At 39.5% G+C, this 14,966-nt stretch overlaps 1 protein-coding gene across 3 annotated transcripts in view; it reads right to left on the bottom strand.

Moving 5' to 3' along the window:
- Positions 1-4,653: 4,653 nt before the first annotated feature.
- The window catches only part of KCNK13 (potassium two pore domain channel subfamily K member 13), a 57,357-nt gene continuing 47,044 nt past the window's right edge, over positions 4,654-14,966 (bottom strand). For 2 of the 3 annotated variants that reach the window (XM_023927717.2, XM_086894358.1), the window contains one exon: positions 4,654-13,539. In XM_023927717.2, the coding sequence (XP_023783485.2) occupies positions 12,647-13,539 (893 nt within the window). In that variant the 3' untranslated portion in view covers positions 4,654-12,646. The remainder of the gene's footprint in view (positions 13,540-14,966) is intronic. The other variant, XR_015288428.1, reaches the window with a different exon arrangement.

Genomic DNA, 14,966 nt, shown 5'->3' with positions numbered 1-14,966 from the left:
TTTTATAAAGTATAACTTGTTATTTCTTTTTCAGCTGCTTTGCACCCTGTGCAGGTGTCATCATTCGGCTGCTTTTGGAGATACAGGCCATAACTTCTTTACTTGCATCTATAAATATCATTCATCTCATGAAATTTAATGTTTTCCCTTTAAAACAGAATATACTCAAGTGGTTTGTGGTATTACATTCACTAATACTACTGTTTCTGCAGTGTCTCAATGTTTTCTCTTGTTCTAAGAATGTGAAATATTGTTCTTTGTTCAGGTTTTCTACTGACCCTGAAATATTCTGATAGTCTCTCTTGAAATACTCTGATTCCAATTAGCTTAAAAACCATTTGTCCTGGCAGCTGGACTGAGTCAATTAAATTCCTTTCCCTCCAGAATACCTATTTGAGGTATCAGAGGTATTGTGATACCACTGTAACCTCATGGTTACAGTGTCCTGCTTAAAATTTTTGGTGGCCATGAGCTTGGAATGCAACTGTTTAGGGTCTTTGAGAGCATTTGAACCTCTTGGATATTTCCAAACACATTAGATGCAGGAGTAGAAATCAGAAATATACTCAATTTCTACAAAATTTGTGAAGACAAGTGCCTAGAAGAGAAGTGTGCCTGAGGAAAGAGCAGGACCAGCTTCTCACCTGGCCTGTTAGCAGCCTGCCCAGCCACCACCAGCTGAGGGTGTGCTGGCCAGGGGGTAGAGGGCAATGCAGGAGTCAGGCATTGAAAATGGGGAAAACAGGATATCATAGCAAGTTTGCTATGCTACAGAAAAGCTAACTCTATCTGAATGTTGGATATTGGATATCCAGTCAGGTGTTTGATTAGTCTGTCATTGTGAATAAGAGGAAAGGGGATGGAGAACTTGCCCCAGGAACATGCAGGAGTCTCAGCACCCAAATAGCTGGCAGGACAGTGAAATCTCTGTCAGACTGGGCAAATGGCCCAAGTCACAGCCTTTTCTGCAACTGTGGTGGGTGGCTGTGTGAGTACTTTGGGGTGTGGTGCCAGGGAAGTCCACAGGACAAGTGGCTATCTAGCTGAAAGCCTGCTCTTTGGGAAAGTCAGGGCTGGGTAACCGTGAAAACAAGTTGCAAGAGTGGGGAAAACCCTTGCAGCCCTCATGGATGGGCTGGGCATGCCTTGGAAGCCTCCAGACGTGAAAGGGCTCAAGCTCTCTGTCCAGAGAGGGGAGCATGTGGTGGCTGCATTCCTTTTGAAGGAGGCACTTGGGGTGGCTTGGGTACATTCCCACTTTCTGTGGAGCTGTGGTCTAAGGGGACTGATCAAAGTGGGCTGCTGTTGGAAACAAAGCTGCTGTTCTAAGGTGACCAATAGAACTTGGCTAAAAATACCTCCATTTTGAAGCACCTAAATTATCCAGATATTTTGGAAATTTTATTTGAGAGGAACCTAGTCTGTTTAAGACATTCAAGTCCTTTTCTTCCCTTCAAAAGAATACTCTGTTCCTGTAATAATAACTCAAACACTTGGATTATCATGCATTGTCCTGCTGCAGTTTACCACGACAATAGGATTGTTAGCGTTCAGGAACACATAATCACAAAATGATTATATGAAGGTGCTTTATTAAAGAGCTCTGGGCGTCAGGGGTACACATACCCAAATCTGACCTGACTTGGTTTCGAGCTGAACGTACTTTTATACTCTATTGTTATATAACTTATGTATTAATTATTAAACTTACATTTTTGTATTGTATACATTGATTCTATCCAAGCATGGATTTTTTGTGATCCCCCCTCAAACCCCTAACATAGTTTCTCAGGATTCTTTAAAAAAATAATTATATCTAATCACACCTAACAATTATATCATTTATCATATACTGACTACACAGGTGCAGTTTCACATGATCTTAGCAAGCACAAGGCCTAGCATTTCCCAGGGCCTACTTTTAACACTTTTCCCAGGGCTTGCCAAGCCTAACTTTCTTTCTAACTCTCCAAATTTTCTATGATTTTAAGATATTTTACTATCAGGATTACCAGGCATTTACTTATGCATTTCTTAAAAAACAGGCCTAAAAATTCCCACTTTAGCGTGCCATCAGAAAGGAGATCAGAGCTTGCCTTCTAAAAGTCCCAATGTGCATCCAGTCTTCGAGATCCAGTGTCACTTCCTAATGGTAGTAAGAAGATGAGGAGTGTGTTTAGTCAAATCTCATCACTTTCCTTTCTGTGATCCTGTTCTACATTGCCCCTGCGGTTATTATTATTATTAACCTATATTTGCTTCCAGAGGCCTCATTTAGCTCTGGAAATTGCTTCCTGCAGTTATTGCTGTTGCCAAACTGTTGTGATACAACTCCTCTCATGAGCCTATTCAAAGTTTATAAAAATCAAGAGAGTGATGACTTTACTGTACTGACCTATTTCATACAAAGCTGATTTTTTATATTTAATATGTAGCTCTCCAGGGTTCAGAGATGGAACAGCATAACTTCCCTCCAGCATGCCTTAGTTCAGGCCAGCTTTCCTGCAAGAAGGATTTGCTTATGATGGGTACCTGATGGGAAAACAAAGTACATTTAACACCTTCTTTTTTCTGCCAGAAGAGCATTTGCTTGGACCATAAGCCAAGATGCCTTAAACTAATAGATAATGAACTCTCTCACATTGAACACATTCATTATAAATCCACAAGGTTTGTCTGGGAATTGAAGCTATGAAGTTTCCATCATCTGTTGGTCACATGGCTATATTCCTGCTGTTCTTAAGGAGATCAGTGCTTGAAAAAAGATAATGAACATCCTCACACATCAAGGGAAGAATGTTCTTGAAAAACCTTTTTGTCACACACACAAAAATAGTTGTTTTGTGCTTCAGTATTTGTAGCCAGTAAGGTTAAATATGTCTAGCATAATTCCACTTCAAATAGGATTTGATGTATAACGCTAAATTAAAATAATATTTATGGAAAAATATTCCATGCTGATGTTTGACTTTCTTTTTTTAATGGATTTTAATCAGTAGAATGGAAATACATGCAGTGTGTTACATGTGTTGGGATAGGATAGGATTTTTCCTTTTTTTTCTTTCTTTCCTGGAATTTTTTCCCATCTGTTGCTAAGAGACAATAACTACCAATATTTAAGAGAGCAAAAGATATGGCTAGGAGGAAGAGCAGGGGGAAAGTGGAGATGGTACTTTCTTACCTGGAGGGTTCTCTCTTAGGAAGGGCAAAGATACTGTGAGATTTTGGCTGGGTGGTAATGGGCTGAGCTTGGCTCCTTTCCCTCTCTCGTTTTCGGCACTGGATGAGGCACAGACAGTCTGTGGTTGCTGCCCAGAGGATTCACTGCCATTGTGGAACTTTTGTCATCTCATTGCTTCTCCTGCCATAGGTGAGCCTTTGTTCATTAGAGCAGCTGTTGAACTGGGACCTTACTAACACCCATTCTGACTGGAAGGGACCTTCACCATCCATTCAGGTACCTCAGGGGAAAAATGCAGGACCCCGGCCCTCTCCCCCTTCCCAGAGAATGTATCTCCCTGGTTGCATGTGACAGCTGCTATGGAGGAGCCTGGCCGCTGCTGCCAAGCCCCGCTGCTTTCTGCTGCTGTCTCAGGCTTTTTCGCTGCACTCTAACACACACTCCCTGCCTGCCAGGACATTCTGTGGCTCTGCTACAGCTGCAGAGTTTCTGATGCATTTCCTTTGTTACTCTGGGGTCTGCTCACCCCAGACACTGCTCTGCAGTTCCTGCTGCAGCCCGTCTCTCCACCCAGCCCGCCCGCCATGGCCACGTGAGGGAGGCCGAGCGTGCGCCACAGCGCCCCCTGCAGGCGCGGGGGAATCACCGCACCCGCCCCGGCCGGCCCGGAGCCAGCAGCGCCCCTGCCGGCTGTGACCGGAACTGCACCCAAGGGGAAGCGCCTGCGGCCAAGAGGAGGCTGCGGTCTGGTTTTGGTTTGGTTTGCTGTTGCTACGGTTGCTGTTGATTGTTTGCCTTGTTATGTATATGTACCTACTGTGAAGAACTATTATTCCTTTCCCCATATCTTTGCCTGAGAGCTTATTAATTTCAAAGTTATAATAATTCAGAGGGAAGAGGATGATATTTTTCCATTTCAAGGGAATGATTCTTCAATCAGGCTTGAGAGGCTTCAAGATTCAAGGTTCCTGCCTTTCTTGGCAGACACTTGTCTTTTAAACCAAGACGATGTGTAAAAGTCAACCCAAGTTCTTCCATGTATTGCCAAAGTACTTTTGTATTTTTAGATTGTATTCTTCCAGGTGACCTTTCTATTAGTTTCATCTATTTCTGTAGCTCTAGGAACACAACCATTTTATAATATGCAACTGTAAAAGAACAGAGTGGAATTTTATGTTGGAGACTTGGAAAATCAAGATTTGCTTTTGTATAAATTTAAAATTTAACCATTTTCCATCAACTAATCTGTTGAAACTGATCAGTGTAAATTCCCTTGGGATCTGAAACCTAAATATTTTTTTAGCTCATATCCAACAGCCTGGAATAAAAATATTGCAATTGCAGCTTACTTTCATTTACACTTTATGAAACTGACACGAAATCAGTGTAAAATTGATTGGGAAACAGTGTTCAGACAACAGTAGGTACAGACCAACAGTTTTGTTTCAAACAGGAAGAAAGTATTGACTGGGTTTTGCAAAAACACTGGGTCAGTATTTTTATTACTAACTTGGATAATGGAATACAGGACACAGTTTTAGGTGTGAAGATGATTCCAGGCAGTCAGGGTGGCAAAGATGCTGAATGACTGGGATTCAAACCAATATGGATACAGGAAAGAGATCTGAAAAAAAACCCAGAAACAATTCAATAACAATCCATGAAAGTTGGTACATTGGAATGATCACCTGCATAATTGGAGGCACTATAGTTTAGGTAACAGTTTTAAAAAAAAAGCATTTGGCATTGATATCATGTGAAAAAACAAAGATGAATCAACAGTAATTTAAACTAGCAAGCACCAGTCCAGAAACAGGATAGGTATGTAAGATGAGGAAAATAATAGTGCTACTCCATGGTCTATTAACAATATATTTTCTCTGTCACTATATCTCATTTTGAGCACTGTACTTGAAAAGAAAAGTGATCAAGCAATGAAGCACAATCTGGAGCATGGTAGAGCAATGGTAGAAGATGTCACATAAGGAAGGGGATATTTCTAGCCTGAGATAGCAAAGACTGAGATGAGATATTGTAAAAAATACCTTCCTTTCAAAAAGGAATATTCTGTTCTCCATATTCAGCAAGGCTCAAATGCAAACAAATGTGCCTCAGCTGTAGCAAGGGAGAGTTAAATTAAGCGTCTGGGAAAATGTTTAAAATTAAGATGTTCTGCAATAGGTTTGCAATAGGTTGCCTGGGACAACTGTGAAATCTCTAACACTGGAAATTCATTAGAAGCATTACAAAATTCTCCATTTTCTTACCATTATGGGCTGTGGATTTGTGGATTCTAATTCTTGATATTGCACAGACCTATTACACAGTGCAGAACAAGGACCAAATCTTCTGCAAATAGGGTGAAATATTTCTGTAGTTTTGGTTGTTCATGCACAGGGCCTTAAAGCCTTTGGCATCCAAAGAAGGTAAAAGAGCAAAAGCCCCTGCCTTTTGCCATAGAACCATGAATAAAGAAGTTAAAATCCTGGTAGATTAAAGGGATCTTTTTTTTTTAGAGATGCTAAAATATCATAACACTTGCTGTTTACACTTTGCATCTATGTTGCAATCTGAGGAGGTGTAAACTCAGTTTGACACCTTCTCAGCTGATGGGGCATTCAGAACTCTCTGTGCCTTGCTTGTTTTTCCTCCTGACTTGCTTTGTGTGGTATATATACCATGGTATATTTGGCCAACAGAAGAATTTCATGAACCAAGAAAAAAGATAAATGGAAAGAAAAATAAGAGGGAGAAGGGTCCTGCAGGTGTGGACTGAGACCAGAAAGCTGAGGGAAAGAACAAGCTGACACAAGCAGTCAACACAGAGATAAATACCCTTGAAAAACTGCAGGAATTTTCACGGAGAATGTGTTATTTGTTAGAGCCTTTTTTTCAGCTGAGGAAATGAATGACTACCAAACAATTCTTAGAGATAATAATCTTTCAATTTTAAATTGGTCTTCTTTAGAAGTAGATTATTATTTTATAGGCTAAAAAAATGATTCCTGGGCAATAACTTATTGCAGAACACAGCACTGCATGAATAGAATTAGCATTTGAACAGTTGGTGGTAAAAGCAAAGCAAAAGGCTAGTCACATTTCTTTGGATTATATTGTAAAGTGAAATTAATTCTTGTGCAAAATTCCAGATAAAGAATCCAGAAGCAAAGTCTCCATTGATTTCAGTAGAGCAGAATCCATTCCTGAGTGAGAATCCAGCCAAATCCAATGTGTAGAGCCAAAGTGTCATGGGTTGCTTTCCAAAAGAGTAATACCCCTGCCTAGGAGGCTAGGACAGATAGACTGACCTTTTCAGTCTCTGCCATCTCAAATAAGCCTGCCAACAACAATGATACCTAGAGATCAAACTACCCATCTGCTATTTTTGAGGCTGAGAAAAGCAGCTGTCTGGATGCTATTTACAAAGAAACATGCTTAACTTAGAGCTAAGTGTCTGCCCAAATGCAAAGGTTCAGAGGAAGGCCTATCACTTTCTCTTGGTAGGGAGAACCAATAATGAAGTAATGTTTATTACTTCATGCAAGAAGGGCTCTGTCAGTACACTGTGAACAGAGTGCTGAAGAAACATCACCCAGAACATTACAGATACACACACTGAGATGGGCAAGAACTAGTAGGCCTGCTTTAGAAAAGGGTGACAGGATGGCATCCAGAAGCATCTTCTGTAGTAAATTATTCTGTGCCTCTTTGAACTGATGGTTCTGGACAGCATTCCCTCTGTCTAGTTCTGGCTCTGGGCACAAAGTGCAGACCACAGGACACCCAGAGGTTAATGGCCAGTAATTGCTGGTACTGCAGCATCAAGGGCTCTTCTAGACACTACTCAGTGTCTCCCTGACCATTGCAGAGATGAGAACAATGGTGATTCCAGCCTTTTGAATGATAGCAAAATTAGAAAAGCAACCACTGCTCAGACAATCACCTCATTGCCTCATTTAAACAGATGACCAAATACAACTTTAAAGTTCTTTCATTTGAGCTGTGACTACTCACTAATAAGATGAAAACTCCTTGGTGAGCTGCAAAAATTAGTCTGATGTAAACTTGAGTTAGGATAAAGAAGAGGATTTCTGCAGCTCCAAGCAATACATGTAAAGGTTATGTAAGGTCATTTTAATTTTTCTTCATAAGCATCTTTTTCTTCTAAAGATATCAAAAGGCAAGGTTAAGTTTTCTCAGATAAGACAAACAGAAAACACTGACAGTGTTCTATGGCTTTAAAAGGGGGAATAGCTTTGAAAAGGTATTTTGAAAGGTAACACTTATGAAAACTGATCCGTCTTTCCCCTCTGGGAACTCCTACATGTACCTAACAGGAAATCCATTTGAGTCCAGAAATTGCACCCTTGCTTGGAAAAAGATGATTCTGACTCTTATCAAACTTCCCCTTTATAGAAAGTTACACAGCCTGTGGAAAATAATATTTCACATAAAACATATTTCACTATTTTGCCTCTCAAAATCTTGGCAAATTTATGTTTATTCTATTATCACAAATATTTTCAAATAATGAAAACTGAAGACACAAAGTGAAACTGCAGAAAAACAAAATATAACAGTGTATGTATTCCACAAGATTGTTCTTAGACTTACTTATGTTCTTAAAAGTCTGCAGTGATGTGATTTTTGTCTGGTTTGACATAAAACAGCTCTATAAACACAGTCTATATCAACAAGCTTCTAACTACTTGGACATGAAGTGTCATTCTTTATATTCACAGTCTCTCTTAAATCTAATAAAAAATAAGACAATGTTGCTCCACTTTGATGAGCAATGGTTTTAATTTTCCTAGTGAAATGTGGCCTTTTAAGCAATAAGCAGAGTATTGTGTAGATATTGTTGCCAGTGGATATTTGGAAATTAAGGAGTAGGGAAGGGATTGTATTCTTATTTCCTGGATTAAGCAAAAATCTACTCTGAACATTCTCAAACAGACACATTGTACTTGTGTATTTGGCAGTATTTTCTGCTCAAAGGAAAGAAAACACTTGGTGATTCTCCACAGTTTGTACAATAAATTAGATAAAATAACTTTTACTACTTCTTGAAGAATCTAAGAAAGCACTGTGTTAGCCCAGTGTTAGTAGCCTGAATTAAAACAACAGAAGATTCCAACTGTATTGCTTGGAACTGCTAACCCTTCTCTAAGCTAAGGCTCACTGTGATTCTGTTCCCAGCGTGGGGACATCAAGGGGTCACACAAAAGTTCCACTTCCACAGCTGTTGGAGAAGAGTCATCCAAACAACTTCATACCCTCCACCTCCAGAGAAACTTTAGTCAAATATAATGTTAATCAAGAGGCTCTTCTCCCAACCTGACCCCTTTCTCTTGAAAAATTCAGTCAGAGAAATGGAGCTGGTTTATTTTTTATGCCTAGCACAACCTTCTCTTTGTTCTTCAATTTGTAAACGTGTCAAATATAATTAATACTGACAAAGGCCAAGATTAAATCAAACAAAATCAAACAAAACTCTTTGTGTTATTTGGCTGACGCAAAGCTCTCACCATAAAATGCTTTTAGATAAATTAATTCAGCTATTAGAGTGCTGCAGCACTGAAACTTTGCTCCAACTGTTTGAACTTTTCAGGGACACTGTCAGGTCATCTTAGATTCAAAACCTAATACATGGCTGGGGTCCTGAAATCGGCTAAGGGAATCAAGTACCTGACTTCTACTGAAAGTTGGTGTGTGGTGGGAAGTTAATTGACTTCCAGCAGGGATGAAATGCCTTTACAGAGTCTTTTCATGTCCTTGCAAAAAGAGGCCCATGTCTTTCATGGAGATAAATGAATGCAACTGCTTTTACACCCACCTACCAGCAAAGTGCCTGATTCACACATTTTACAAAATCTAAACTAGTAAGAAAACTCTAAGAGCTACCTCTACTTTTATTTGATTGCATTTTGGTTAGCAATAGATATTTCCTTTCAATGTAAACTAATTAGAAACAATATGTTATATTAAATAATGATATTATTAAGTTGCACAACTATGAGTTTAAATTTCAGCTGATTATTCCATTACGGGCTTTCATTTTCAGCCTGGCAGGCTGCAATCTGCAGTTTAACCCACTGATTTCAGTGGTACTCCTGGCCCTTTAAAGTGCAGGTTCAGAATCTCACTGCATCTGTGGTTTTCCTCCAAACATTTTTGCCTTAAAAACCTCACCCCCATATGTCAATAGCCACCATGAAAGTTCATGGCCCGCAACAGAGAAACTCAGTACTTTTGAAAATATTTTTCTGTCTTGTTGATTGAGATTTTAGTGTTAAGCAATACAGCATTAAAATTTACACAGCTTTGAAAATAGATCCCTGGCTATCTCCTTAAATTCCTCATTGCTACTTTAAAAAGTAATGCGAGAAATGTATTTATACATTTATACATTATAGTTATCTGTATTTTTAGTGTAATTTACTTTTCACACTGGATGGGCATTTGTCACTCCCATGTTAAATTCTTCTCTTTTTTGGTATGTGTACATTTTTTTATTTCCACTTGTTTTGTAAATTTAATATCTTGATACTACATTATGAACAGAACTTCTGGGGATTTCTCTATTCAATGCCTTTAGAAAAACAACTGTAGTAGTACCATGGGACTGTATTCAGAAATTTCTCTCTCTGATCTTAAAAGTCTTATTTATCCACAGATATTCTCTAAGAATTCTACAGTCTCCTTGGCAAAGTCATTCAATGTTGAGTGTGGCTGCCTTAAGGGGAACTCAGTGACAAAGTCAGAGGTCTCTTAGGGACAGAATGACATCATGGTACAAGATGGCAGAGGGACAGAATATACTGGTCCTTCATCTCTGTCAATTGACATCTGAATACAGATGATTAGTGCAGCTATTCCCTCATTATCTTCAGCAGACACAAAATCCAGCCACAAAGCCAAGTGATCTTGCACCTGACACCTGGGTCATGAAGAAGGCAGTGCTTGAGTGAGCAGAAGGTCAGGGCTGACCAATGAAAACAGAGCTAGCTTACACCAAAGATCCCTCACAGCCTTGTCAAGTCTCTTTGATAAAGACTACTTATTAGTCCCTTGCTTTCATAACCATAGATGTTTTCAGACCTACTGAAAATAGCTGACAAGGATTCCTCTGTGGTGATGACAAACCAAGGCTGGTTACCAGAAAGAATGGAACAGAGCAACACAACTGTCTCATGTCTTGAAGACCCTCTTAGTGATTGCTAAAGCAATGGGTTAAGTCCTATACTATTTCTGATAGCTGGCAGAGGAAAACATCGGTAACAATGAGATCCTGTGGTTACAGGCAGTGAACAAAGGTGCTTCTGAATGAATTTGGAAAGAAGGCTTCAGAGCAGTACTTCTCTGTTTTTATAGCCAAGTATTTTTATTCAGTAAGATTGAGACGAGGAAGGTCTTGGGATTAAAAAAAATAAAGAAAAAAAAAGTGCAACAGTGTAATGGATCTTGGTATTATAATTTAATCTGAAATAGTTCAGTGGCAATTTTTGCTAATACGTAAGCCCCCCTCAAAAACAAATAAAACTGCTTTTCTCACAGAAGTTAGGGTTTGGAAGCTGATTCAGATTTTACATGGATGCAAATATGAAGGGATACTGCTAAGACTACTCCATTGCTTCACAGATGAGTTGACAAATTTCAGAATTTGGACTTATAACTTCAGCTTAAAGCTTTCCTTGTAACTAAGAATAGCAAGATTTGGCTTTAATTCAGGATTTTTACCCTAATAATGTCAAAAGAGCTTGCAATTTTTTCACTAGTTAGGTACATTTGTTGAATATCTGGGGTTAGCTTATTATATGAAAGGATTCCAAGCTTTTTTCAAATTCAAATATTGATAAAATGAGTATTAAAATGTTATTCTACAATATTAGAAATGTAAGTAAAAGAACTTTAGGCCAGAATGAAGAAAAAGGCTATGCTATGAATTCCTAATACTAATTAAACTGGAGAGGCTATCTGCATTGTTCTTTATGAGAGAACTATATAACGATGTTCTAAATTTCCTAATATTGAAGTATTCTGAAAAGCTTTCCACCTGTGAGAAAACATTTTGTCCTGATGTGTACACTATTCTTTCCAGGGGATGGGGGTCCTTTGTGACCAATTCTACTTATTTACACTCTCATATATTGTTTAGCTTTAATGTGCTGCATGTTCAGAAGAGAATCGGGAATTCAGCCCAGTCGTCCTTAAATTTTTGCTAGATTTTATGTTAATTTAATCCCTTATTTCTCTAGCTAACTAATACAAAGTATGATTTCACTGTCATTAAAGATCACTTCTTTTCCTGTTTTCATGATCTTCTTACTGTTATTATTCCTCTCATTGAAATTTCCTTTGTAGTCATAATGAACACTCAGAGCATTTCATTGAGAAAAACAAGGAGGTAAAACATTTTCTATTTCCCTAATCAAGACCCTGTCATTATTATCACTGAAAGCCAGAGAAACAGATGAAGAATGACAGAGTTACATGAACGAGAAAAAGGACACTGCCAAAGTGATTCTGTGATCACAGTCATTTATAATAACACCCTGGATGCTGGCATAACAATCTAATTGCATACTAAAGCCTGTTGTGTAAACTTAAATTACTAGTTGCATTACACAATGCTGATTCTTCAGTCACAATTGAGGCAAATATGAACAAAAATTTGGAAAGTCTTTGATTGCTATTGTGGAATAATTCGTACCACTCATCAGTAAGTCAATTTTCAATTTAATTTGACATTTTTGAAACAGAAAGCCACAGTGATTCGATTCTAGAATAAAAAGTAACCTTGGAAAAGAATCATATTTTGAAAACTAAGAAAAGGAAATAAAAGTAGGATAAATTTTTATTCTATCACTTTTGACAGTATCCTCTTATAGGAAAGAGTAAATAAATTCTAAAGGTAAAATTCTCTCCCCATTCACATTACAATAGCTCCAGAATATACCTACCAACTTGCATACTATTTTCCATTAAATTAGATCTGCAGGATCATAAAGACTGATTCATTTTTTGGTCTCAGATAAGTCACTTCCAGGAAACAGGAATGAGAGTAAGACAGAAAGCTCCAAACAATCTCTGAATTAAGAATGTGTTCAGCAGACACACTTGGTTTCTTCCCATCCTGCAGATTTCTTATCCTGAAATCTGTATGTCACATAATGGGGAAGAACAGGACATAGAAATTTTAACTGAAGGCTAAATTAAAATCCTCCTGCAGTAACCTGCTTGAGGAGCAGAATTATGGGAAAGAAGGAAGGCCAGGACTGGTACAATGCAAAAACATTAAGTGAAAGCCCCCAAAAAGTCAAGAGGTCTTCCATCAGGAGGTATGCTCTTCACATCATCCCACCCTCTGGTGGTGCTCTCTCCCTAGCTATTTCACTTGATTCACCTTGTTTCAATACCTGTTGAAATGGTTCACACTGTTTCACTGCTATTACTGTTACTATTTTATCTATCCATACTTGTCTCTGCCAGTCTGTTATTCATAATTGCTAGGGCTCCAACTCCACCAGAGAATCCATTTTGCTTCGAATTAGAGCTCATTTGCCTTGGATACCCATTAGCAGTTTCTGACAGCTGTTTCTGCATGATGGCCAGTGAGACTTTATTGGAGGCCAGAAAGTCTTTCATGGAGATCATCTCTCCTGACAGACGGCGTCCGTCTGTGTCACTCTCATTGACAGCGTCAGTCTCAATGGAGATGTTTCTCCGGCTGCGCACATTTCCTGGCATTACCACATTCCTCCGTGAACGAAATAATCTTCTTTGGCATCTGTGGCAGCACTTGCAGGCCAGCTTCTTTAATATCCAGTTTATGGACTGCTTGATGACAATAGAGATTACATTAAATAAGGAATAGATGCAGCACACCCCCATGAGTATGAAGACAAAGTTGCCAAAGCGGTAAAGGCCTTGGCTGTCATACCTGACGTTCTGGCTACTGACCAGATCACCAAAACCAATGGTGCTGAAGGCCACAAAGCAGAAGTAAAGTGAGTCAAAGTAACTCCACCCTTCAATCGGTGTGTACATTGCAGAGGCACAGCAGGAAATTATGAGGGATGCTACACATAAAATCAGCATAACATAGTACACAGAGGGCTTCCAGCCCGCCAGGCTGTCCACCTCAGAGGTCCCCGAGCCCCGCCGGCTGTTGTGAGGGAGAACCCCTTTCCTCCTCAGCTGTCTTTCGTGGCAGGACTTCATGACGTAAGCTATGACAGTGATCAAGCGCTCCAGGAACAGGTTAAAGAACAAAATGGTCCCTGCACATCCTATAAGGCCGTAAAATATCAGAAAAATTTTGCCTCCAACGGTGGCTGGGGTGGTCATACCAAACCCTGGAAGACAAAAAAAGAACAGTTGATAAAAATAAACCTGTAGGTACCATGCTAGGACTTCCGTCACGTGCAAAGCCGATGAATGGATAGAAAATCCTTGGACTACAGCTTAGCTTTGATAAAAAAAAACATTCTCCTCAGATGTTACCCACTTGTGCTGGACTGTGTCTGAGCTGTAAGGGCAAGGAACACATGCCATCATTTCCTCCAGAATCAGAATGAAACAAAAAGCAGAACAAAACACATGGACAGGAAAAGAGTTTAGAGGAGGTCTGAATTTTGGTCTGGTTGCTAGGTTCACTCTTTCTCTTTTTGTGCTTTGGATTGCTTCCAGGCTTTGAGGTTATCATAGCCACTTTCTTCTGTCTGGTGCTCCTCTGGACCATAGCTCTGTCCCAGGGGTGGCTCTTGCCTTCCAGAGATCCATCTGCACCAAATCTTTGTAACACACGGTGAAATTTCTCTGAGGCTCACTTGACTCCTGGTGTTAGTGTAGGTGGCACATCAGCACTCAGCACCCAGCACTCAGCACCCACTCTAGCCTGGCTGTGGAAGCCCAGGCTGGGAGCACACACCAGATGACATAGCCCCTGACAGGATCATCAGCCTCTCATGAGTGTCCCAGTAGGAGTTAAAGATGCCCTGCATCTGACTTGGCTGTCTGTCACTCATTATCAACCCCTTTTTAAATCAGCATTGCTAAAGTTTTCTATTTCTCTATGTCCCACACCACAGCTCAAGTCTGAATGTGGATCTTATCAAAAGTCTCCTCTGGTCTGATTCCCTGTCATGGGACTTCTCAGACCAGAGGTGCTTCGGTCTACTCTCAAATATTTCCCATCCTAAAGCCTGAAAATAGTAATTTTGTTTTGGTTAAAGCTGTTGATAAGAAAATCTTGCTTTAATAAGATATAACTAAAGAATAAAAATATGTCCAGGACATCATTGATCAAATTGGAGTAAGGCTCATGACAAATCTTTGCTGTGTTTCATTAGGATTATTAAAGGACTACACAACTGACCAACTAAACAAAAATTTTTCTGTCCTGTTGACAGGACAGAAAAATCACTGGAGACAATGGATTTTTTTCTTTCTCTTTGTAACTATGAGATGCCAATTATGAAATAAAGACATTAGGTTCTGAGAAAGAAAGGTAAACATAGTCAGTATGATACACTTGTATTTCAAAGACAAGAGCAATGTGAAAAGACCATGTTTACAACAGTGTCTGCACCCCTCTTCCCTTCACTGCTGATCTGCTGCCAGCACAGATTCCTCTCTCACTCCTGTGCTCCTGCCTCACAATGTGAAGTGTCAGCCTCCATCCTCACTCCTCCAGCTCAAACAGCCCCACTAACAACAGTTCCAAGCATGGGCTCTCCAAGGTCACAGCACTTTCGCCTGCATACACAATCAAAGATCAAGT

This window comes from Cyanistes caeruleus, chromosome 6 (genome assembly GCF_971803275.1).
Source record: "Cyanistes caeruleus chromosome 6, bCyaCae1.hap1.1, whole genome shotgun sequence".
Taxonomy (NCBI): Eukaryota; Metazoa; Chordata; class Aves; order Passeriformes; family Paridae; genus Cyanistes; species Cyanistes caeruleus.
The sequence above is the reverse complement of the archived record's forward strand: the minus strand, read 5'-3'. Positions and strand labels throughout refer to the sequence as shown.